The sequence below is a fragment of the Ostrea edulis genome, chromosome 1 (assembly GCF_947568905.1).
Source record: "Ostrea edulis chromosome 1, xbOstEdul1.1, whole genome shotgun sequence".
NCBI lineage: Eukaryota > Metazoa > Mollusca > Bivalvia > Ostreida > Ostreidae > Ostrea > Ostrea edulis.
The window spans coordinates 53890324-53917782 of NC_079164.1; the positions used below are offsets into that span (position 1 = coordinate 53890324).

General features: G+C 35.0%; 1 protein-coding gene and 1 non-coding gene across 2 annotated transcripts in view; both read left to right on the top strand.

Annotated features, from left to right (window-relative positions):
- The window catches only part of LOC125645628 (telomere repeats-binding bouquet formation protein 1-like), a 69616-nt gene that overhangs the window by 21523 nt on the left and 20634 nt on the right, over positions 1 to 27459 (top strand). Inside the window, exons 8-10 of the mRNA XM_048871299.2 lie at positions 6488 to 6619; positions 19933 to 20061; positions 27137 to 27179. Of these exons, the coding sequence (XP_048727256.2) occupies positions 6488 to 6619; positions 19933 to 20061; positions 27137 to 27179 (304 nt within the window). The remainder of the gene's footprint in view (positions 1 to 6487; positions 6620 to 19932; positions 20062 to 27136; positions 27180 to 27459) is intronic.
- On the top strand, positions 20614 to 20687 carry Trnat-ggu (transfer RNA threonine (anticodon GGU)). Its single transcript has one exon. It is a non-coding gene; the product is annotated as a tRNA-Thr (tRNA).

The following is a 27459-nucleotide window of genomic DNA, read 5'->3' on the forward strand; positions in this document are numbered from 1 at the left end:
GGATCAAAGTTTTACATACAAATATATCTAGGGAAAATCTTTAAAAATCTTCTTCTCTAGAACCACTGAGCCAGAAAAGCTGAGATTTATATGAAAGCTTTCTGATATAGTGCAGATTCTAAATTGTTAAAATCATGGCCCCCAGGGATCAGATGGGGCTACAATAGGGGGTCAAAGTTTTTTTTTTTTTTGGGGTGTTTTTTTTTGGATATAGTGCAGATTCAAGTTTGTTAAAATCATGGACCCCGGGGATTGGATGGGGCCTCAAGGGGGGCATCAAAGTTTTACATACAAATTTATAGGAAAAATCTTTAAAAATCTTCTTCTCAAGAACCACTGAGCCAGAAAAGCTGAGATTTATATGAAAGCTTCCTGATATAGTGCAGATTCTAAATTGTTAAGATCATGGCCCCCGGGGGTCGGATGGGGCCACAATAGGGGATCAAAGTTTTACATACAAATATATAGGAAAAATCTTTAAAAATCTTCTTCCTAGAACCACTAAGCCAGAAAAGCTGAGATTTATATGAAAGCTTTCTGATATAGTGTAGATTCAGGTTTGTTAAAATCATGGCCCCCTGGGGTAGGATGGGGCCACAATAGGGGATCAAAGTTTTACATACAAATATATAGGGAAAATCTTTAAAAATCTTCTTCTCAAGAACCATTGGGCCAAAGAAGTTCACATTTACATGAAAGCTTTCTGACATTGTAGATTCAAGTTTGCAAAAACCATAGCCTCCAGGGGTAGGTTTGGGGCCATAATAGGGACTACGGTTTTACATGCAAATAGATATGGAAAATCTTCTGATATGGACCAAGGTGACTCAGGTGAGCGATGTGGCCCATGGGCCTCTTGTTTACATTAGTTACCATTTCCGCAGCAGTGTTTTGTAAAGTTAGTAAAAATAATTTGGAATATGAAATAGTTTGAGAGATAAAGCGTACTTATATTTATATGAAAATGCTTGCAAAAATTAAACATTCCTAGTATGGACGTTAATATTTGACCAAAAGTAACGATTATCATCATAAGGGGAGGGAGGGTATTTCTCGCAAACAAGGGTCGATTATAAAAGCACCTAAATAGTTTGTTCGTTTCCCAAGCAAGATTCGGAGAAATGTGCGTCCAGTTCTAGTTTCACACTACTATAGTAAATATCAACAAACCACTTGCACCGAGTCATTGTTTACAGACGATTGACTTTCTTTTTGTACATGCCTAGAGATGCAAATTGCATGTGCATGTAGGAGCGATTTATAGGCTATACTATCAAAATTACTGTGGCGCATACTATATATATACATGCAATGTATATGAAAAGGAGACTTGTAAACACTATGAAATAAAATAAAAATTATTTATTTGACAAGAATTCAATGAACAGATTTACACATGACACTTGACAGCGGTAGCAAATTACGACAAAATATGATGACATTTTCCCCGCGATACAACGTCGTGATGTACTTTTTTATTATGACGTCATATAGTGTGTCTGTACAACATTGTGATTTTTCTCTGAAAGCTTTAACTACGTTGCGTCCGGTTCTAAATTTATAATAAATTCGCAACCATCACGTGATCATCGTCCCGCATATCCTTAAAAATGAACATAAGAATCAACTTTTATAATGAATTTCTTTTTGATATTGAAGTTCATTGTGATTTATTTTTAAAAAATTTCCTTTGTCATATATATAGGATCCATACTTATTACAAAATTTCTGTTTTTATTTTGTCAAAAGGGGTTGTTGATGCACAACAATACTTAAATATATGTTTAGCAAATATATTGTTTTCTATTCTTGTTAATTAAATTTGAATGTTGATTGCATAATTTATATTATTTACTGTACACTATTTATGCTTCTTTAAAACGCTCAATTCAGATGGTCTGAGATAGCTGTGTGGTATGTTCATGTGATTTTCCCTCGAGGGATCCAGGATGCATTCTTTTCTTTCTTCTTTCTTGTTTAAAAATATTTCCTATCAGCCACTGAAAAAAAAAATAAAAAACAAAATCAATGAAGTTTATGAAATTTAAGATAGAAGGGTTCAGAATTGAATTGACAGTGATATTTCCTAAAATGAGCATCATATTTTCATTCGGTAAACAGAAAAACCATCTATGGACCAAGGATTTTCTGGTCATATATAGTTTTTGTATTTTAATCAAAAATCATTTTTAAAAAAAAAAAAACTCTTGCTGGAATGAAAAAGCTAAATATTTTTGCATACAAAATTTCAGACACACATGCGAGCAGTCCACTAATACAAGGTGTGAAAAATATACCCCATTAAAACAACATGGTACAGGTACTAGTGTTTAGAATACTTTGGCATGCATACAGTCCTTATTACTATAAAACAAATAATCAAGGTGTAAATTGATTGTATTTATCTGTATTCTCTGCAATGATCATATAGGAAATATCTGTCTTTTCAATGCCAACTCCTTTATTTTAGTGACAACTTTTTGTTCTCCTCTACCTGTTCTGGCATGAAATTTCCTCATTTGTTCTTAATACATGTACTTCTTATTACCAGCCCATCAGAGGTATCGTGCGTTGATGACTTGTGCGTCAATGAACATGTCTTGCGAGCAAGTGTGAGATTACCGGAACATAAGCAAAAGGTTGATAGCTCCCCCCCCCCTTTTTTTTTTTAGCTCACCTGAGCTGAAAGCTCAAGTGAGCTTTTCTGATCACCTGTTGTCCATCATCTGTCTGTCTGATTTTTGCACTGGGCCAGAAAAGTTTACATTTACATGAAAGGTTCCTGACATAGTGGAAAATTAAGTTTCTTACAATCATGCCCCCGGAGGCAAGGTGGGGCCACACTAGGGGATCAAAGTTTTACATACAAATATGTAGGGAAAATCATTAAAAATCTTCTCAAGAACCACTGGGCCAGGAAAGTTTACATTTTTTACATATACATAAAAGCGTCCTGACAGTGCATATTGAGGTTTATAAAAATCATTGCCCCGGGGGGTAGGTTGGGGCCACAACGGGGATCCAAGTTTTACATGTGAATATATAGGAAAAATCTTTAAATATGGGCCAAGGTGACTCAGGTGAGCGATGTGGCCCATGGGTCTCTTTGTAAATGATGCAAATAATTTATACTGTAGGTATATCTCTCAAATATCTGTTGAATGATATCAACAGTAGTGCTGAGTAATGCTCACATGCACTTTAATGCAAGTGCATTGGTTGCTATAATTTTCTATCATTTTTCGGATGCTAAAATGGCCATAACTTAATAACATATATGATATATACTGCAAGAACCATTGTGGTATACAGGGCTCAATATCCATGCATATGGCTCTGGTAAACGAACCAATTCCCAATTAAATATTGACTGAGTTTCCCCAAATTCTGATTGAAAATTTCCCAAAATATCAGCTCACAAGCATAGTAAAAGTGTTGTCTGCATGTCTTGTTATGTAAAATCTGCAAAATCTTGGGAACAAGTTGTCTAATTCGATGTATAAACTAATGTTTGCTCCCCCCCCCCCCCCCCCCCCCCCCCCCCCCCCCCCCCCACACACACACACACACACACACACACCAAACCATTAGTGTACATACGTACTAATTATAATTAATTTTCTGTTGTTTCCAAACTAACATGTATCTATATAAATGGCAATACATGATAACTTGTAGAACATATCCCTGTTGAAATTTTCAATCATTCTTGACTATCTTAAATCATGGATATCTTTAGTTGGCACGTGCATCATTTTTACATGTGGTCGGGAAGTAAACAATGGTGTTGGTAAGTTTCGACATTGAATTCATTGACTGTAGATATATCATATATACTCGCCTATAAGTCAATTCGCTTATAAGTCGGTTGTATAGTTTTTAGGGTATTTTGGAGGGAATTGCCATTGACTTATTTATCAGTCGGTCTAAGTTTTTTCAAGAATCGGTTTACAATTTCAAGTTAATGCTCTAATGTTTTTACCTGTGTTTCAAATATTGCGCCAATATATTATATTTTTTCCCCAACAAATCAATTTCATATCAATACTCTTATGTATTTATCTGTGTTCCAATGATGTTTTGGGATATGACATCGATATTTCTCTTTTTATTCTCAACAAATTAAACAGTTACTATTTTGTTTATTTCGTCCATGTTTTTGTAGTTTAAAAAATACTAGGCTATACATTACGCCATCCAGAAAAATACTAATCTTCTTAGGACACTCCTACAAGTCGGACATAGAGTTTAATTTGGACTAAAATTTAACTCCCAAAAATCCGACTTGGAGGCGAGTATATATGGTAGGAATAATGACCTATCAGACTAAATTCATTATACTACATCTTGTGTAAAACACCAAAGGGTAGTTAGATATACACAGACCTGAGAATTGCTGGGAAAATAACACTTAGTATGCTAATAAGACAGTCACATGGTCAGTACTCTGCTCTCTTGTTTAAAATGACAAGTCTTTTGAAACAATTCCAACTTATATCTCCACATCTTCCGGGAGATGGGAGTAATTAAGTGAATCAGACACTTGGCTAATGAAAATGATATCTCTACAACCATAGTTTTGCATTTATGCATTTAATAATTTTTATACCTTAGCATTTAAATCTTTATCAACATTCAACATAAAAATTGGAGAATATATGTACCTTTAATCATGATATATAAATGACTGCATTTCCCAAAATTGCAGTTTTTCGACGTAAAAGTATAGAACAAGAGTATTTTATTTATAAAAGTCTTAATGTTTGATAAAGGTTTTCATATAGTCTCAGATCTGTTTGATGTACAATTTCATTCCAAATGGGCACTCACAAGATTTATACTTGGTGGTTGTACTGTTTTTGTATTTTAAATATTGTTATACACTGATCATGAAGAACCAAACAACATGGCGGAAGTGCTAAGTGTAATTAAATGTGAATCATGTTTACTTAGTCGTCGTTGGACTTTTTTTCTTCTTCTATTATATATATATATATATATATATATATATATTGCAGAGAAATTCACTTTTATATGATACCCACTTCCGCCCCTGGGTTTAACTCAAACCTGTAGAACCAAATCTCCCTAGCAGCGTGTGACCAGCGCACTAGACGGCTCAACCCAGTCAGAAAACTTGCTTTCGATGCCGCTGGAATTCTTGCTATGCTTTCATACGCTACACGGTCACTGAGAATGGAAATGGGATACAATCATTTCGTGTAAATTTAAGAGGATCGATGATGCAAGATATATACACTGCATTTGAAATATTTCATAAAGCACAAAGATTGCAATGAACTCTTTTAAGAACATAACTGCTCTAAGTTAAGAAATATTCAATATAAAGCGCAGAGAAATTCATTATTATATGGATACCCACTTCCACCCCTGCCCGGAGTTGAGCTCATGACCTGTGGAACCAAACCTAGTAGCATGTGACCAGCATGCTAGATTTTAAATATATATATATATAACTCTAAAAAACATTTGAGAAAGGTAAGAGTCGTAATAATAAAATGAACCGGTAACACGGTCGAAATATTTCAACAAAGTGTTTAGAGTTTTTTCTGCATTTTACTTCCAAAAAAGAGACTTATATATAGAGAGAGAGAAAGAGAGAGAGCAATGTTTCGGACAAAATAAACAAATTTAATGACATTAAACAAAATATATATAATTGCTATATATATATATAGACCTTCTATTTCATTCTTTGATGTATGTACATGTATCTTGATGCATATAGATACCATATATATTTAAATATCAATGTATATGTTATTGTATGATTTACTGGTTTCATCATAAAGCTGTGTGAGAAAGGGTATGCATGTTTTAATACAAATAAAACACTATATGTTAATTCATATTCATTTTAATATATATGCCCATCACAGACGGGACGTATTATGGTATGGCGGCGTCCGTCCGTCTGGACCTTGTGGGCAGAATACAGTCCGAAACGTAAGCTCCAGGATTTTACAACTTGGTACATTTGATCACTATGAAGAGAGGAAGATGTCTATTATTTTTCAACGTCAAAAGTCAAGGTCACAGTATCACTTAGTAGGAAAACCTTGTAGGCAGTATACAAATCGAACTGTTGGGGCTAGGACCGTCAAACTTTGTACACATACACTTTATGCCAAGTGGAGGATGCTTAAGGTCAAAGTTCGAGGTCGTAGTAGCAAGATGTAGACTGATTCATTGGGGCAAGGACCATTAAACTTGGTACACATACATCTTATGCCAAGTGAAAATATTACATAGAGAGTACATGATTTGTCTTGGGTTTTTTCGATGCAAAGAAAGTATGTCACAACCTGATGATTGCTGATACTACTTGAAGGCAAGTTCTACAAATCATGGTGTTAGAAAAATGCCCTATATTAGCTTTTCACGGACGTATTATGTACCGTTGGCGGTACTCTTGTTACTATTCATATATTGCGGAGAAAACAATAAAAAAAACTTTGTTTTTTAGCTGATAGTGCAATTGAGCTAGAAAGGACAGAAGTCATTCAGATTTTAGCAAGAATCATATGTAATGAACAGTTGGATATTGGAGACAGAATTAAAGTGACAATAACTCTTGGCCATGCCATTGAAAACTCAGGTATCGTTTAATATCTATATTTACATTTCCAATGTTTTTGCCTTTGATAGCTTTACAAATTGAAATGAAAGCCATTTCCTCATGAATGCACTGCACTTGTAAACAATGCACATATGAATCTTGATTCATTTTTTTAACAGCTGGGAATTCTAAAGAAATGAATGGAGAATGTAAATGAAAATAAATTTCCTTTTTATACGCCCGTCTTTGGACAGGATGTATTATGGTACAGTGATGTCTGTACGTATGTCCATCCGTTCCTTTTTATACACCCGTCTTTAGATGCAATGTATTATGGTACAACGATGTCTTTACGTCTGTCCGTTTCGGGTTTTCTGTTTCTAATTTCATTTCTCTGTCACATATCAAGCTGAAACTTGCTATGTAGCTTCTTTGTGGATCATTCTAGATTTTGTTGCAATTTTGATCCATTTCCACCTTTCATGCAGGAGTCTTGCCCCTTTATTTGAAAATTATTATTATATGAAGGGTACATAATTTGCCAGCTAACTCCTCCCACAATTTTCAAGTGAGGACCATCTTGTTTTACAGAGTGTTTGTATGGATATTGAAGATGTACATGTGGCAAGGATTTTGATTTTCTTCAATTTTTGAGAAAATTACAGGTTGTTGAACTTAGTTCGTTTTGAGAAATTATTGCAAAGACAGTACAGTGAAACTTATCCAAACCGGTCCCTCAGAAAACCGGTTCTCCCTGAATATCGGCCGATTTTTAGAGTCCCGACAGAAATCTTAACATTTCCTTACAAAGAAAGTCTTACAAAACCGGCCACCCCTGAAAACCGGACATCGGCCACTTTTTAAAGTACATTTGTTAATAAACATGTGTAATTTACCCTTATCATACTGGCCACTTTTTGAGGACAAGAAAAGTTTGGCCAGAGGGTGATCAACTGGCCAGGTGGGAAATCATCCACTGGGTGTGTGAAAAACACCAGTGGCCTCTTTAATTTCTATTGTTTACCTGTGCAGTCAAGGGTGTTAATTGACACTTAGCTAATCCAAGTGACCCTTCCAAATTCTGTACAAAATGTAAAATATTGAATGAATACAGTATCAAATGCCCTATTGTTGCACCATTCTATCACATGGATATAAGCGGTAGTTAAAAAAGAAAACAAACCCATGACTGTTAATGATAATCATTAAAAGAGAACTTAATTTTATTGTTTTCCATTTAGACTTAAAATTCCTAAGAAATATTCAAATCAAAATTTCATATTTACTACTGTACTTTTCAAAAATGTCAAAGCAAATTTGTTAATGATATTTGCGATGCATGTAAACGTGCAGAGTTTCTATATGTAAGAGGAATTCCATATGCCTCTGTGTTTTCTATATGTATCAGAATCCTGATATAGATTTTCAGTTTAAAATTAGATGATTTCAGTGAGAATATTTCTTATTAATTACACATGTATAATTACCTGTAGGTACAAGCAGACTAATTTGATCTCCGCCAATAATTGATCATAGATCACCAGAAGAAAGGGAACAGTACCTACTTTGTGAATATCGAGATAAAATGTCTTTAAATGCTAAATTCTCGGTTAACTGGCCACCCCTCCAAACCGGCCGTTTTTCGGTCTGATAGCCAGCCGGTTTAGAGAAGTTTCACTGTACATGATCTGTTCAGTGAACTCCTCCCACAGTTTTCAAGTGAGAACCTTCTTGTTTTACGAAGTGTTAAATATATAGGTATTGAAGATGTGAATGTGGCAAGGATTTTGATTCCCTTCTATTTTTGAGAAAATAACAGGTTGTTGAGCGTTGTCAGTTTTGAGGAATTATTACATAGAGAGTAAATTTGATAATTAATGAATTTTTAGTTGTTACCTTTAAAAAGTTTTTATCTGAACCAAGCTGCTTGTATAATGATAGTTTTGCTCAAGCTTGTTTATTGCTAGTAACTGCTGCTCAGGTGAGTAATGTGGCCCATGGGCCTCTTGTTAAGCTAGGACCTTTTATTTATACAATGCAAAAGAAAGTATGGTGAAGCTTGATGATGGCTGATACTACCTTAAGTGAAGTTCTACAATTCATGCCTTAAAGGTCAACTGAAACGAAATATAACTTTTTCTATATTAAGTATGCATTTGCTTCATTTAGATCTTATAAAATGATTGTGCAGGTTTGTTCAGTTCAATCTGGTCATATATCCGCGATACGCGCGGATAAAGATAGCGCACCTGTGTCAGAGAAGAAAATATTGCGAGAGTTATGCCCCTTCACACGAACCCGCCATATTGAAACTAAAGACACTAATCAGCAGGTGACGTCCAGTAAACAACGAGTAAATATGGTGTTATGTGCGGTTCCTAACTGCAATGTTTAATATGGACAAAGACTAACAATGTTTAGTTTCCCTACACACACAAAAAATTGCGGAGTTTGGGTGAGAAAATTAAAAACAATGGATTAATTATTGGCCATCGAAGCGCTCTATTGGGGTCTGTTAGGCCTACAATGCTACATAATAAACCGTCCAAGGCACGGTCTTTGCATGGAACACTCAAGAATGCAATGAAAGAAAAAAGCAAACCCAACTGTCTTTGATTACAAACCACTACACGTAGCTACAAAGGCCTGAAAGGGCCGAAAACGGACAACAGATTTGGAGTTTCCCCTTCAAAAACAAAACTTTCAGAGATGTGGGGAAAACTCGGAAAAGAATGTAAGTTTTGATGTAAATCATATTGGCTTTTTTTATTGACATTAATATAGTATGACACGATTTATTTGTTATCTATACGAATATCCCCCTACCCCCACCCGTCACACAATTCTTATTTCATACTGAAGCTTATTTTTATTACATGTAACCCCAACCCACCCATCCCCCCTCAGTCACACAAGTCATTCATAACTGAAGTTTACTTTTATTAATTTGTTTATATGAGTTAGAAGTTGATGACAATGTCCGAATCATTCTTCCCCCACCTCCCCAATTCCAAGACAATCAACAAAAACAACATGCATCCAATTCCATTGATGATCCTGCCATTCAAAATGATTTAATCATGAATGGAACAAACACTTATGAAATGACTACACAAACCACATATGGAATGATTGCAAGATTTGTACTAGAGCCACATAATGACATGAATTGTATTATCAAATTTGTTTTCAAAAATATTACATATTGGTGTAAATTTAATGGATACTTTCAATTGAAGTGAAATTTTGCAGATGTGTGAATTAGAATCATAGCCAATATGCATGTTAAGTAACTTTGTATAAAATCTGAATATTTTTTCACTTGTGTTCTTCATACATGCTCTTTAGATTTTTTACACCTTGTCCATTATATTACTCTTGATACTGTTACTAAGTTTGAATACAAACTTAATACAGTATCAACAATTATTGGCCTAACATAACAAAATTGTAATTTTTTCTAAAATTCATATTATTTTTATGCCATAAAGGTAAACAATTTTAAAACACATTTGTACTGAGTTTTCTCTCAAGTATGATTATAATATAAAATCCAGAAATAGGTGTAGAAAAATCTACACAAGATGTAGACTAAGTACAATAAAAATATCACTAGTCGAATATTCTTAATCGGTTTTATGATATATATACAGTGAAACTTCTCTAAACCGGCCGGCTCTCGGACCGATAAAAACGGCCGGCTTATAGGGATGACCGGTTTACCGAGAATTTAGCATTTAGAGACATTTTATCTCAATATTGTCAAAGTAGGTACTGTTTATTTTGTTCTGGTGATCTATGATAAATTATCGGTAGAGATCAAATTAGTCCGTTTGTACCTGCAGGTAATTATAAATTCTCGCTGCAATCATCTAATTTTAAACTGAATATCTATAACAAGATACTTCAAGAAAACACGTCAGAAGCCTATTATTGGAATTCCTCTTACCTATAAACACCCTGTTTACATTCATCGCTTATATCATTAACAAATTTGTTTTGACGATTTTAAAAAGTACAGTAGTAAATATGAAATTGTAATTTGAATATTTCTTAGGAATTTTAAGTCTATGGAAACCAAGAAAATAAATTTATTATTTAATAATTATCATTAACAGTCATGGGTTTGTTCTTTATCAACTACCGCTTATATCCATGTGATAGTATGGTGCAACAATATGGCGTTTGATACTTATTTATTCAATATGTTCCTAACTATTTTTTACACTTTGTACTGAATTTGGAAGGGTGGCTTGGATTAGCCAAGTGTCAATTAATACCCATGATAGCACAGGTAAACAATAGAAATTAGGGAGGCCACTGGTGTTTTTCACGCCTCCTGTAGATAATTTCCCAACTGGCCTGTGGTTGGTCAATTTGCACACCTGGCCGATTTTGATCACCTTCTGGCCAAACTTTTCTAGTCTTCAAAAAGTGGCTGGTATTATAAGGGTAAATTACACATGTTTGTTAACAAATGTACTTTAAAAAGTGGCCAATGTCCGGTTTTCAGGGGTGGCCGGTTTTGTAAGACTTTCTTTGTAAAGAAATGTTAAGATTTCTGCCAGGACTTTGAAAATCGGCCGATATTCAGGGAGAACCAGTTTTCTGAGGGGCCGGTTTGGATAAGTTTCACTGTACATACAACATGACTAAGTACACATGATCCACATTTGATAAATTAAATGTGGAGCACATGTACTTAGTCATCATTGGATATATTTTAATATATTTTTTCTACTTTTAAATTACCTACACCATGGACTTTTTCTGCAGTTTCACTATATATATATATATATATATATATATATATATAAAGTCAAAAAATAAAATCCAATGCTCAAACTTTTATCTATAGCGCGCGCTTTCACCCTGCGGGCTCGTCAGTAGATTTTTAAACAAGTTCCATTATGACATCATCCCCGTGACGTTATGTGGGCAACATTAAACATAATACAGTCATGATTGTGACGTCAGAACATTATACAATGTTAAAGGAGACATTCTCTGTAAAATGTACATGTTAGATAACATGAAGTAAAAATATTAACAGTTTAGTTTCAGCTTAAACAGTTTTATGAAATAGTTTTCCTTGGCTTTGCGTAATTGTTCATTTTCCTCTTTTACTTTGTAAAATGGGAAAATATAAAAACTGCCTTCCCCACACGAATCAAAATGTCCGCTACACGGTGTATTTCTTTTGTAGGATCTCTGATCTGTTGTTTATGTACACGAACACAGTCAGCCAATTTGGTTCCTGTTTGACCTACAGTCAACTCTCGATAAACCGCCACCTTTTGTTCTTATGAAATTATGGCATTATAACGAATTTGGCGATGAATTGAATTACTGCCATCTTGAAGAAATAGAGTTACCGTTCTTTTATATGTAAGAGTTATCTTTTGTCCTGACGTGCGTAAACCACATAAACAACGCCTTTTCTAAGTCAGTATTAAGTGCACTGCGGTGCCGTTTCCTGGCAGGCGAGCCTTCAGAGATTGGGTCAGGGTCTGCAAGAATTGCATCCTTTGCTGCTAAGATGTCGCCCACTGTCCTTCTTTTTATAGACTTTTCCCATAAAACAGAAAAATGATTTGCAATATCCTGATGGGTACATTTTGGATGATGTCCTTGGTACGTAATGATTTTTTCTCATCGAAATTTAACAGGACCCTTTTTCGTGGCGAAGCCATAGCTAAATTGAAATGTGTTTCTATGATGTATAAACAACTTGACTACAGTTCATCTCGAGTAATTTTCTTGTTTATTCAATATGTACAGCGATTACTGGGATCCTTCTGTCCAGGTGTACGCCGGAGATCGATAATGACCAATTTACTGCTTCACTGACCATGTGCACCTATGGCGGTTTATCGAGATAATTAACATGTTGAAATAGACTTTTGTAATGAAAACACTGTGGCAAATGGCGATAGCGAATTTGGCGTTTTAACGAGAGTTTTAAGTAACAGGAAAAATGTTCCTAGAAAAATGCAGCTGTAATGATATAAACTGTTTATTGAATCTGACAGGTGTTTCCGTTGGGGACCGCGCGTGTTTGCTGGCCTTGCAGTTTTAGCCTGGGAAAATGCTGATATTTCATTCATACTTGTAATTTGATAATGCCATATGCCTTAGCACTCTAATATTTTTTCTGAGTTTGCTTGTCTTACTATTAACATGTACATAGTGTAAATAAAGCATTCGTAAAACCGTAACGGCTCTGTAGTGCCTTTATTAAATACATGTATTACTAAGAAAACTACAACATGGTGTCAGAAGTAAAACTGGATTAATTATCGGATTAACAATGGCCCAAAGACTTCAGCCACCGAGTGCATTGACTTTGCATGGGAATTTAAAAGAAAATTGGAGACGTTTTCAACAGCAGTTTCAAATTTATTTGTCTGCGTCAGAAATAGGTAAAAAAAGGCGAAGAAATCCAGGCCAACACTTTTTTGCACATCATAGGACCTGATGCGCTTGAAATATATAATACATTCACCTGGGCAGAGGCAGGGGATGAGAAAAAACTTGCCAAAATTATTGAGAAATTTACCGCATACTGCAATCCGAAGAAAAATGTGGCGTATGAACGACACATCTTTAACAGACAGAGTCAAAATCCCGGTGAGAAAATAGATGCATATGTGACGGAATTACGCATTCTAGCCAAATCGTGTGAATTTGGAGATTTACATGATTCCTTAATTCGCGACAGAATTGTCTGTGGAATTGCCAGTGACTCGGTAAGGAGGAGACTACTGAGGGAATGCGACCTCACATTGGATAAAACAATGGATATCTGCAGGGCGGCGGAAACATCTGACAACCAAATGAAAACATTTGTGGAATCAAAATCCACGGAACAAAAAATCGATGCAGTTCAGAAAAGAGGTGGGAAGAAATTTGGAGCAATAAATAAAACCGAAATAAAACATATCCAGAATTGTAAAAAATGTGGAAAATCACATGCTTTGAAAAAATGCCCAGCTTACGGACAAACATGTCACGAATGCGGAAAACCGAATCACTACGCAAAAATGTGCCGATCTAAGAAGACAAAAAGCAAGAAAATTCATGGAGTTGACCCAGAATCAGATTCCGACAGTGAATTCGGAATAGAAACTGTAGAAGATACATATGACACCCGAAGAAAGTGGACTACGACACTGAAAGTAGAAAATACAAATGTAAAGTTCAAAATAGACACAGGTGCTCAGTGTAACATTATTCCAAAGAACATGTGCGATAAATTGGGAATAACGAAATTACAGCAGTCTAAAGCAAGACTTATATCATATACGGGCCACAAGTTAAAAATAGATGGCAAAATTCGGTGCACAGTACAGCACAAGAATAAATATTATGCGCTGCAGTTTTACGTTGTACCTGGAAAGGTGGATCCCATTATAGGATTAGCGTCTTGTGAGGAAATGAACATCCTGAAAATTATTGAAACAGTAAGTGAATCTAAGACCGCAGAAGAAATTTTTCGAGATTTCTCAGATGTGTTTGAGGGCATAGGATGCATGAAAGGCAAACATCATATTCATATCAACAAAATTGTTCCACCAGTTGTTCATGCACCGAGAAAAGTATCCTTCAAAATGCGCGACAAATTAAAAGAAGAACTGGACAGAATGGAATCATTAAACGTCATAGAAAAAGTCAACGAGCCCTCTGAATGGGTAAACTCATTGGTTATAGTAGAGAAACCAAACAGAGTGAGGATTTGTCTGGATCCCCGTGATCTTAACAAAGCTATTAAACGAGAACACTATCCTATGAAAACCGTAGATGACATCACACATCAGCTTGCAGGGGCCAAAGTATTCAGTACTTTGGATGCCTCCTCTGGATTCTGGGGTATAGTACTTGACCAGGAAAGTTCAAAGCTAACAACATTTAATACTCCGTTTGGGAGGTATCACTACAAACGAATGCCATTTGGAATTTCATCTGCGCCAGAAGTATTCCAAAAAAGGATGTCTCAAATCTTTGAAAAAATTGAAGGATGTGATGTCATAATGGATGACATTCTTATATGGGGTAAATCTTCTGTACAACAGCATAATGAAAGACTCGAGAGAGTTCTAAAGGCAGTGCGTCATGAGAAAATAAAATTGAACAAGAAGAAGTGTAAAATACAGATGAATGAAGTTAAATATATGGGTCACATTTTCGGAGAAGATGGACTAAAAACTTGTAATGACAGAATCAAAGCCATAAGTGAATTCCCAGAGCCTACAAATGTAAAAGAATTGCAGAGATTTTTGGGAATGGTAAATTACATAGGAAAATTTATTCAAAACCAAGCCACGATCACAGAGCCCTTGAGGGAGTTACTTGCAAAAACCGTTGCATGGCACTGGCATGAAAAACAACAACAAAGTTTTGATCAGCTGAAGTCCGTGCTCATCAGTGCTCCAGTACTAAAGTACTTTAATCCGGACGAAGACATCACACTCTCTGTAGACGCGTCATCAACAGGACTAGGAGCCTGCATTTTACAAAATGGACAGCCAGTTGCCTATGCTTCTAGATCATTAAACAAATCGGAACGAAATTACGCACAGATAGAAAAGGAACTGCTAGCAATTGTGTTCGCTTGCAAGAAATTTCACCAATACATCTTTGGACAAAACATCCATGTAGAATCTGACCACAAACCCCTTGAGAGTTTGTTCAAGAAAACATTGTCATCGGCGCCACCGCACATTCAACGTATGATGATTAAAGTACAGCCGTACGACCTGAATGTCAAATACAAACCAGGGAAATATCTGTACATAGCGGATACCTTAAGCCGTGCGACTGAGTCAGAATCAAGTCAAAGTGACAAGGATGAATTTGAAGTGTTTGCTGTTCGTTACTTGCCGATATCGGACGAAAAGGTAAACGAATTGGCGATAGAGTCTGCAAAAGATAAAGAAATAAATGCCTTACAAAAAGTAATTCTTGAAGGCTGGCCAGATGATATTACAGAGTGCAACTATTTCGTTAAGAAATACTGGAATTTTAGAGAGGAACTCAGTCTTTACAACGGGATTGTCACAAAGGGTCGCAGACTAATTATACCCTCGAAACTCAGAAGCGACATCCTGAATCAATTGCATTATGGACATATGGGAGCCGAAAAATGCAAACGTCGAGCCAGAGAAGTTGTGTTTTGGGTAGGAATTAATTCGGACATAGATAAGAAAGTTGCAGAGTGCAGAGTGTGCAATAAATACCAAAGGAGACAACCCAAACAACCTCTAAAACCTCATCCAGTACCACTTAGGCCATGGCAGAAACTTGGACTCGACTTGTTTGAGCTAAACAGAAAATCGTTTCTTACTGTTGTGGACTACTTTTCAAAATTCTTTGAAATATGTGAACTGCAGAGCACAACCAGCTCCAGTATCATCAAAAAATTAAAACCAATATTTGCTCGCCACGGGATACCCGAGGAACTGATCAGCGACAATGCACCGAATCTCGTCAGTGACGAATTCAGGAAATTTGCTATTGAATATGGATTCAAGCACACAACATCGTCCCCGCATTACCCACAGAGTAATGGCATGGCGGAGCGTACAGTCCAAACTGTAAAAAACCTCCTGAAAAAATCAAATGAAGCTCAAACGGATCCAAACCTCGCATTATTAGAAATACGTAACACACCGATCGACGGGGTAGGAACTCCTACTCAACTTCTGTTCGGACGCAGGACGAGATCCATATTACCGACGCACGAGGCATTACTGAAACCACATATCAAGACCCGTAAAATTCGGACTGCTCTTGTCAACAAGCAGAATCAACAAAAAATTTATTATGACCGTAATGCACGCGAACTACCCAATCTGAAAGTGGGAGACAACGTTAACATTCAATCAGAAAATAAACCATGGAAGGAAGGAGTAATTGTACAGAAATGTCCGGAACCACGATCATATGTCGTAGAATCCGAAGGAGTTGAATACCGTAGAAATCAAAGACATCTGATGAAAAACAGCGAAACTGACAAATCTGGGGAAGGAAATAACACCGAGATCGAAAGCGATAACGCTGCAGTGAATGACAATGCGCAGAACGATATCGAGCACGTGCAGAAAACGCGCAGTGGCAGAACAATAAAGGTGCCTGAAAAATTCTCAGACTTTGTAATGTAAAATACTTTATGGTGTATCAGACTCATATATATAGGATTTATATAATTATATATTCAATGTATTCCTGTGTAATCATTGATATATTATCTTGTAAGAGGTTGTGGTAAAGACAACACTCCAACGGTAGGTTATGTGCTTGAACCTCTTACCTCAAATTATTTCAGAAAAAAATAATTGTAAAATTAATTGTGTTTGCTAAGGCATATATTTGTTTACCGTAAATTCTAATCTCAAAGGGAAGGTGTAATGATATAAACTGTTTATTGAATCTGACAGGTGTTTCCGTTGGGGACCGCGCGTGTTTGCTGGCCTTGCAGTTTTAGCCTGGGAAAATGCTGATATTTCATTCATACTTGTAATTTGATAATGCCATATGCCTTAGCACTCTAATATTTTTTCTGAGTTTGCTTGTCTTACTATTAACATGTACATAGTGTAAATAAAGCATTCGTAAAACCGTAACGGCTCTGTAGTGCCTTTATTAAATACATGTATTACTAAGAAAACTACAACAGCGGCGTTATAACGAAAATGTCGATGAATTGAGTGGCGATAATTCGAGAGTTACCTGTATATAGTTTTCTCCACATGTAGGGCACGTCATACAATAAAGTCAATTTTTAGATTTACACGTCATAGTTGAATTTACTTTGAAGTTCATTCTGTTTTTGAAAGTTATGGAGTGACCGATTTGTATAAATTGGCAAGTACCGCATCGTGGATCCTCGCATTTAAAGACTGCTGGTTATATATATATATATATTATATATGCTGATTCTATGCAGTTTTCCCAAGTTACAGAACCAAAAACAAAAACAGAACAATTTTACAATTTACTAAATAGATAAATTGTGAAATTAATAAATGAATATTTCTTACAACCAAATTTTTGATAATATTCTTATAATTATGAGATGAAAAATTAAACTTGTAAAATTCAGTTGTTGAAAAAGAAACGGAATACATGTACAAATTTTATATGTAGGTCAATTTTGACCATTGGCATACTTATTTTCATTTTTATCTACTAATTTGCATTAAATTATTTGAAATACTTGAATAAATTAGCAATTTCAATGAAGAAAATATTAAAGAACATTGGCATTAAATAGTACAGACATTTATTTTACAGTGATTCATTAATATGAAAATTAATTTTCTGCGACATTGGAACTTTTTGTTTTTCTTCACCTCAAATATCTACATTTTTTTAAATTGACCCATATAATTAGTATGTATATGAGTGGATATTCATAATACTAGACAATAAGTACACATTTATTGAATTGTAACATTTTGTTATCATTTTAATAAAAATCATCAGACATATGAATTTGTATTTCAGATTAAGCTATTGAGTTGATGCAGGAAGTGATCAGTTTGGCTCATACAGAAACTCCAGGAAATTAATATAGTGGATGTTGTAGGTAATTCTGCTGCCCCGATCACAAATTCCTACCAACATGTGTTAAACTCAGGTGACTGGGGCCTGTAGACCTTTTGGGTTTAACCCAAATTACATGTAATATGATGATATATATATTATATGCAAAATAAAAACTGAACATCAAACTATGTTTACTTGTTTATATTTATTTATATCACTTATGAGAAATGCATTACAAATTTACCACACATTTAAATCTATCAAAGGGTAGTTAAATCCACAGTACTGTCGTGATGGAATGATTTCTTATCATAGTCACAACACAGGATAGAAGAACTTTCTGATTGTTTTTCCCAAGCCATTACCAGATCTCCAATATGCACAATGTCTGTAAAATCTGTTAAAAAATATTAAAGAATTTAGATTTCTCAAATATAATTGATGACTTTCATCTAACAAAAAAAAGGGGGGGGGGGGTACTTTAAATATGAATGATTTTTCAGGAATTAATTTCTGAAAGATTTGCTTAAACATATATTGATATAAAATGTACAAATGGTTAGACAGTAAAATAGGTAAAGTTAAATCATAAGATATTGATCGAGGCACATTTTATGTTTATTTTAAAGGAAGTGCATAAAATGGTCAACCATTCAGTGGGTTTAGATATTCAAATAGGAGAGGTTCATTGTGACTATGGCTGATAGTGAATCAGGAGACCGTTTAGGCATTCAAATAGGAGATGCTCATTATGACTATGGCTCATAGTGAATCAGGAGATCGAGTGCAACATTTGGACTCCCTTCTTGAGGTAATTGCAATGAAATTACTAGCCTATATGATCACCTGTTAGGATGATAGTAAACTAGTCTTAGAAATACATGCTGATGCACTACTGAGCTTTGAGTAATCGTTTCGTTTCAATTAAAAGTCTCATATAAATAATTAAATTAACAAACCATTGCATATCATTATCAAATGAACAGGTGAAGGGCATTCATCCGATTGATCCTCGCTGTTTTCTGAATCACTATCGTTTTCCGGTAGTGAGGATGCGTCTCGCTGTACAACTGGTTCATACTGGTAGGGCTGCACATTAACACTAAGTGATATATCTATTTCAGGAATACAATTGTCCGAATCATTTTCATATCGTGCCGCCACATTGAAATATCAGGTTCGACTAAAGGGCAGATAACTCATACAATAAAATTTACCGGGTTGAAATTAACGATGTCGTATCTACCTGGATGATCAAATCAAAAATTATTCTTATGTGAAAACATTTAAGGAATGGTATTTTCTTACTAAATTTACTTCAAAAACGAACTTTGAAAATCGTTTCAGTTGACCTTTAAGAAAAACACCTTACATACATGTAAGCTTGTGACAGGTGTATGTATTATGTGATGTGTCTATTACTCTTGTTTGTAATAATGAACACACCTGATTTATTTGATATGGTGTATTTTATGCTTTACCAACTTGTTTCAATTTTTTATGCAACTGCATGCATGTCATAACTGACGTAAATGAGTTTTAATGCATTATAATAGGAAAACAAATGCGTACAGATATTGCACACATATTTCCATGTCTTATATATGTGAAGATCAATTTACCCCCATAATAATGAGTAATAAATAGTTAGGAAAACAAATGTGTACAGATATTGCACTCATAATATTTCCATGTCTTATATATGTAAAAATCAATTTACCTTCAAATTCTTTATACTGACATATTTTCTACAATACAAAAGATGGTATAAGAAATGACTGTATAGGGCTTTGTTTATTTTGTAGCATCGAACCGAATTCTGTTCCTTGAAGCTACAAATGGTCTCCAGGATTTAGTCCACATTTTAACAACATCTGAAGATGAAGAACTGATAAAAGCAATAAAATATGTTCTGCAGTTAAGTGTCCAGAAAGGTATTGACAGTATAAGAATAAATTATTTATTTATTATGTAATATGTCAACAGTGCTACCATTATGGTGAGCAGAGATACATAGACAAGGAAGCACCTGGATCCAAAATTTTTTATGCCCCCTTGAAAAAAGGGGTGCATTGGTTTGTAGACCTGATCCCACCTCTGGTGTATCCAGGCGTCCGTGTTTGCCCAACAGTCTGTTTTGTATTGCTTATAGGAGTTACGAGATTGATCACTGTTCGTTATCTTGGCCTTTCATTTGCCCATGCATATGTAGTAAATAGGGCTATATAGACTGGATATCGGCTTGGATAGCTCAGTGGTTAGAGCACCTGACTAGAAATGCAGGGGTCTCGGGTTCGATTCACGGTCCAGCCAAAGATTTTCTCCTCTCTCCTTTTAATACTACATTTAGTGCCGTTGACCACACCTGGTTTTGCAGGTTGTCCTGCCAGGGGCGAAAAGAACCTGGGTTGTGTGTGTCTTCGAGGGCGAAAACAACTTAAGGAGGGAGGAATGTAGTAAATAGGGCTATATGGACTGTGGATATCGGCCTGGATAGCTCAGTGGTTAGAGCACCTGACTGGTAATGCAGGGGTCCCGGGTTCGATTCCCGGTCCAGCCAAAGATTTTCTCCTCTCTCCTATATATACTACACATACATCTGTAATTGATTTCGCTTGGATTTCTGTTTAGTTACTAGGACATCAAATTGATAGGTGTGTGTGTGGCCTGATCAAAGCATAATAGTTAATGATACTTCTGTTAAAATACATATTTAAGGACATATATGATGTTTTTCAATAATTTATCATTTTTCGTGACATTTTACATACAATTCATTTGCATTCTTTTTTGTTTCTGCAAAAAATCTTGGGGTATATTACCATGTCTGTTTTTGAGTTAGCATATTGTGACCATTCCTGGTTGTTTGCAATTAAAAATGTAAGGTCAGCTCTTATGTATTACAGTAAATTGCAAATAAAACTTCAAATTACTCACCCTTGATTACAGGTGGCGCACGATCCATTTACGTCCAAGGCGTTTCTAACCTCCATTTTTAGAACTTTTGAACAGTTAGTGATAGAGCTTTGATATTTCACATGAGTATTCCTTGTGACAAGACCTTTCCGTGGGTACCAACATTTTTGACACCTTGACCTTGGAGATTGACCTACTTTTTGAAAACTTTAACCTTGCTAATAACCTTTGAACAGTAAGTGATAGAGCTTTGATATTTCACATGAGTATTCCTTGTGACAAGACCTTTCCGTGGGTACCAACATTTTTTACCCTTGACCTTGGAATTTGACCTACTTTTTGAAAACTTTAACCTTGCTACTACCTTTTAAACAGTAAATGATAGAGCTTTGATATTTCACATGAGTATTCCTTGTGACAAGACCTTTCCATGGGTATCAACATTTTCGACCATGTGACCTTGACCTTGGAATTTGACCTACTTTTTGAAAGCTTTAACCTTGCTAATAACTTTTGAAGAGTAAGAGATAGAGCTTTGATATTTCACATGAGTATTCCTTGTTACAAGATCTTTCCGTTGGTATTGAACCTTTTGACCTTGACATTTGACCTACTTTAATTATTTTTTTTACATTGGTCATAACTTGTAAATGGTAAATATTAGAGCTTTCATATAGTACATGAGCATTTCTTTTGACAAGATCTTTCGACTGGTACCAAGATATTTGCCCTTGTGACCTTGGCCATCTTCGGAATTGGCCATTATCGGGGGCATTTGTGTTTCACAAACACATCTTGTTTACTATAAACTAATTCTTGATTAAGTTTACATGCTTAAACCGTAGTTTAGGTTGAATATATAATATACAATACATCATAATTCTTTATAAGTGGTTGAATTGCATATGTTTAAAACAATAAGATGCGGGACCCACCCCCCTCTCGAGAATCAAGAATATCGATTATTAAATATATCCATATATCTCTGAATTTCTATTATTAAAATAGTGAATGTATATGTATAACATTCTTTATAAAATAAAATACACGATAGAAAAGGTATCATACCTACAGTACATATCTCATAACTTCACAATTTACAGTTTATTTGCGTGTTTTAACTTAAATACATGTATCACTTACATGGATGAATTGATACGAGATGACGTCACTGTAGGTAAACAGTCCTTGTGATTAACCTTTTTATTACAGCCCATAGGGCAAGCGAGAGCATAGAAATTGGCAGGTCAAATAAAGTTTACTATAACCCCTAATGCTAGCTGTACAATAATGATTCAAAATTTCGAATTTCTACATTTTAATTGAATATTATAATTTGGATTGCAAGTTTAAGACAGGAGTTCAAGCTTTCTTTCAACTTTTAAATTCATGTCTCCATCCATATACTATGATTGATATATACTACGAGTTGGTTGTACTCTGCATTAAAAGCACGACTGTATCCTGGGTAGGAATGGTTGTATATACAAAGGAGGTTTGGCCACAATGTTGCAGGAAACAGATGTACATAATTTGACCCGTGTTTTCTTACATGTATAAGGATTTATCATGCTTATATGTACCATGACCAATCCAGATTTGAATGATTTAATACTAAAATACATTACTCAACCAATATAGTACACTTTTCAATTTGAATGTTCATACTTCAGTTACAAGTGAATATTGAAAAATCTATTGCAATGATTTTTTAGGTCAACTCAGGTGACCTATTGCAATTGGTTTCTGTCCGTTGTGGTGCGTTAACAATTGAACATTTTTAACTTCATCTTGATAACTACCAGTCCAATTCTTTTCAAATTCGGTAGGAAGCATCATTGGGACAAGGGGGGTTTAAATTGTAAATTTCAGGACTCCAGCACCCCTGAGGCCCTAGGGGCGGGGCAAAAACTGCCCAAAATTGACCAATTTTCAAAAATCTTTTTCTCAAGAACCACGCACGTGTAAGAAAAACTAAATGCATAGTGATGTAGAGCAGGAAGGCCTCTACCAAAATTGTAAATTTCATGATCCCCAGGGTAGGGGTTCTGACCCCAGGGCAGGGCCAAACTTGTTATATAGTGTTTATGTGTAAAACACTTAAATAACATCTTTTGTGCTATTGATACTAAATTGAAAGTAAATAGATATTTAGAAAGAGCATTTAGTCCTTTACCAAAATTGTAAATTTGATGATCCCAGGGGTAGGCGTTTTTGTATCGGGGTGGGGCCAAAATGGTCAGTTATCAAATGTGTGAACAATAGACATTTTTAACTTCTTCTTGATAACTCTCATTCCAATTCTTTTCAAATCTGGTATGAAACATATTTGGAACAAGGGGAACATAAATTGTAAATTTCAGGACTCCTGCACCCCTGGGGCCTTAGGGGCAGGGTAAAAACTGCCCAAAATTGACCAATTTTCAAAAATCTTTTTCTCTAGAACTGCACATGTGTAAGAAAAACTAAATGCATAGTGATGTAGGGCAGGAAAGCCTCTACCAAAATTGTAAATTTCATGATCCCCTGGGTATAGGGGTTCTGACACCAGGGCGGGGCCAAACTTGTTATATAGTGTTTATGTGTAAAACACTTGAATAACATCTTCTTTAATGCTATTTATACTAAATTGAAACTAAATGGATAGCCAGCAGGTAGTCTTTTACCAAAATTGTAAATTTGATGATCCCCAGAGTAAGGGTTCTTGCCCCAGGGTAGGGCCAAAATTAGTATATTGTATTTATGTGTAAGTTTGCTGATACTGTATAAAATCTAAATGCATACTTGCAGATGTTTTAGTGTTAATACACCTATTCTTTAAAGCCTTTCATCAGTGTATGCACTTTTGAGGGCAGTGAAGTTTTAAGAACACATCTTGTTTTATACTGTTGCTGAACATTAAATTTTTTATTTTTTTTTTATAATTTATTTATTTTTTGGTCACATACAATACATCAGACACTTACACAAACATACCTTTCATACATGCATACATGCTTCAATCTCCCTGTGGTTTAGGTTACTTGTTGGATTACTATGTCACTTAAAGTTTGAATATCATGTAGAGAAATATGCTGCAATTCAAGCATTTAAAATACATAACTTTGATAAAATATGGATGAAGTGGGAAAATATTTTTGCAATTGATTAATTATTACTACATGTACTTGTCATTATTTTTAGTACATGTATTATTGTTACTATTATTATTTTCACTATTGTACAGCAAGTAACCTAAACCACAGGGAGATTGAACATTAGAATTTAGCTTAGATATTCAGAACAGGAAATTTTTTCTAGATTTCATAGCTCATGGAAGTAGTGATACTTTTTCACTAGTATTCAGGTGACCGATAAGGCATGTGGGCCTCTTGTTTAATAAAAACAACAATGAACAATATGTATGGTTTTTATTATAAACACAACATTGTATCTATGACGGTGAAATTTGATAAATTTTCAGCTTTATGAATTTGCATTTAATTTTGATAAAAGTAGATATGATTCAAACTTTATTTTGAAACATTTCAGAAATATCTTAATCCGTCGAGATGAATTTCTCTTCTCGTTTGCGTCAACAGTTGAAATAGGCTAGGACTGGTGTTCATTTCTTTGACGTATTGGACTGTACTTCCATGGGTCAGTTGATCAATATGGCATAACAAAATAACCATGATAATGCAAACTTCGATAAGTTATGAAAGTTTGACAATTTCATCGCATATTTTGATTAATGTCATATGTATTGAAGAATCCAGACTCATTTTCCCTAAAATTCAAACAATATTTTACAACACTTTTTGAATTATAACAAAAGTAAAGCGTTGAAATTAATTTACAATCCAGTCGTCAAAAACAAATTCTAGGAATATTCACTGCCTTACAGTTACAGTCTGATTATAGCCATCCCCTTTTTATAGTCGCGTTGTCGTACCAAGTGACGGCGGAGGGGTAGAGCAGACTGCTGTTAGCAACCGCGTTCATTCATATTTTGACGACCTTTTTTAAATGAAATCTTAGATATATTTTTGTACCATACTCCATTTATGTATTGATGACTCAAATTTCCACTGTGCAATTAGATCTACCATCTATAAAGGGGGGCGGGGGGGGGGTTCGAGTCATAGAATTATAAGATCATTGATGCCTGTAATCACTAAGAATAACTAAAATTTCAGCATAAAACATTAATGCAGAATATTCTGATCTACAGAGCAAACGTTTATACCACCGTAAATACTTTCTGCAACAAAGTCGTCATCTGTGAAGTCAGGCTGAAGACTGGTGTTTCTGGCGCACGACACTGCGTGGAACATGAAACGATCGTTGTCGCTATTACATTTGATGGCAATGAACCACTTGTTTTTTGTTTAAAGCTTCATTTCTCGGGAAGACTACCCTGTTTGCACAACAAAAACCTTGTACTCTCTCATAAATCTTATGTACACCGAAAGTCAACAAGGACATAAACGAGTCTTGCGCCACCTATGTTTAAAATAGGGGAAAGAACTGACAAAAATTGGCAATTGAATTAATGGACATTAGTAGTACAGTAGCAAAAGTGAAGAGAAAAATCTTTGGCACAATCAGGTATTGAACCTGGAACCTTTGCATTGCTAGTTAAATATAAAATTTAGTCTTTTTTTGGAAATCCTACAAAAACTCTCCATGTCAAGGAGATAAAATGATTTAGAGAAAATGTCAGAAACATCACGTATGTTTTTAGATACACGGAGATCAAACAAGTGTAATATTATGCATTTTCAACTTTTAGTGCTCTGAAATAAATTGTACATTCAAAATGTAAACAGTATCATGATTTACTGACTATAAGTTAGTAATTCTTGATATTAATGATTAAGGAAATCATAAAAGTAAAGATATTGATTGTAAAAGATGTGGGGCCACTATAGGGATCATCAAAGATTTACATGCGAGTACATGGGAAAATCTTTAAAAACATCTTCTGAAGAACCACTGGGCCAGAAAAGTTAACATTTACATTAAAGCTTCCTGACATAGTGCAGATTCAAGTAATTTGTTCAGATTATGGTCCCTGGGGGTAGGGTAGGGCCACAATTGGGGATTGAAGTTTTACATGTGAGTATACAGGGAAAATCTTTATAAATCTTCTTCTCAAAAGGAAAATCTTTAAAAATCCTCTCAACAAAAACCACCCTGTCATAAAATGGCTGTAATATTGCCAAAATGGTTTAAAACCCCAATTAATCAAAAACCACTGGACCTGACAAGTTCAAATTTATATGAATTCTTCAGCTGACATAATGCAGATTCAAGTTTGTTCAAACCATGGCCCTCAGGGGTAGGGTGGGGCCACAATAGGGGATCAAAGTTTTACATGCAAATCTTTAAAAAGAATTCTTCTCAATGACCATACACTGGGCCAGAAAAGTTCAAATTTGCATGGCAGTTTTCTTACATAATGCAGATTTATATTTGTTAAAATGATGAACCCTGGGGATAGGTTTGGGCCACAATATGGGATCAAAGTTTTACATGCGAATGTATTGGGAAAATCTTTAAAAGTCTTCTTTTCAAGAACCAATGGTCCAGACAAGTTCAAATTTACATGGCAGCTTCCTGACTTATTGCAAATTCCAGTTTGTAAAAATCATGACCCCTGGGGGGTAGGTTGGTACCACAATAGGGGATCAAAATTTTGCATGCGAATATATATAGGGAAAATCTTATAACATGGGCCAAGGTGACTCAGGTGAGCAATGTGGACCATGGGCCTCATGTTGGATGCTATATCACATGCCATCCAAGGTTTAGCAATGAAACTTTGCATATTTCTTGTCTGATCCAATGATTAGAGAGAACATGATTTATGAAAACATTCTCTGTTATCAATGCATCTTTGAATTATACCTTTGTAAAAGTTTATGAAATCAAGACAATTGAATAAATTGAATTTGGTACCATTTGAAGACAAAACAATATTATGTCTAATTATTTTCATGTGTTTTTAATGGTCATGCAGATCAAGTAAGTGATTAAGTAGATTGACTTGTCTCAACCGTAGCTCAGGTACCTTGCTTTTCAAGCATTTTCATTTTTTCTATTGTGTAGACATGCAAGAAGAGGAGTGGCAGCAAAAGATAGGAGATGAAAAGTATGATGGTTTTGGATTTCTTTAATCTAAAGGAACTTTCAAAATATTGTAACAGTAATTATGAAATAACAGTAATGATTAAAAAGGGATGTCAACAATTGCTCGATTCAATTGTAATTAAAAATGTTGTCAAATGTTGTTGAAAAAGTTGTATTAAATGTTGTACAAAAAGTATTTTTATCGATCCACAATGTTGTAGCTTGATTGGTTAGTGCAATATTGGGCAAAGAAGTTTAAACTGCATGTTCACTGAGTTATGATTGAGCAATAATTATGTAAT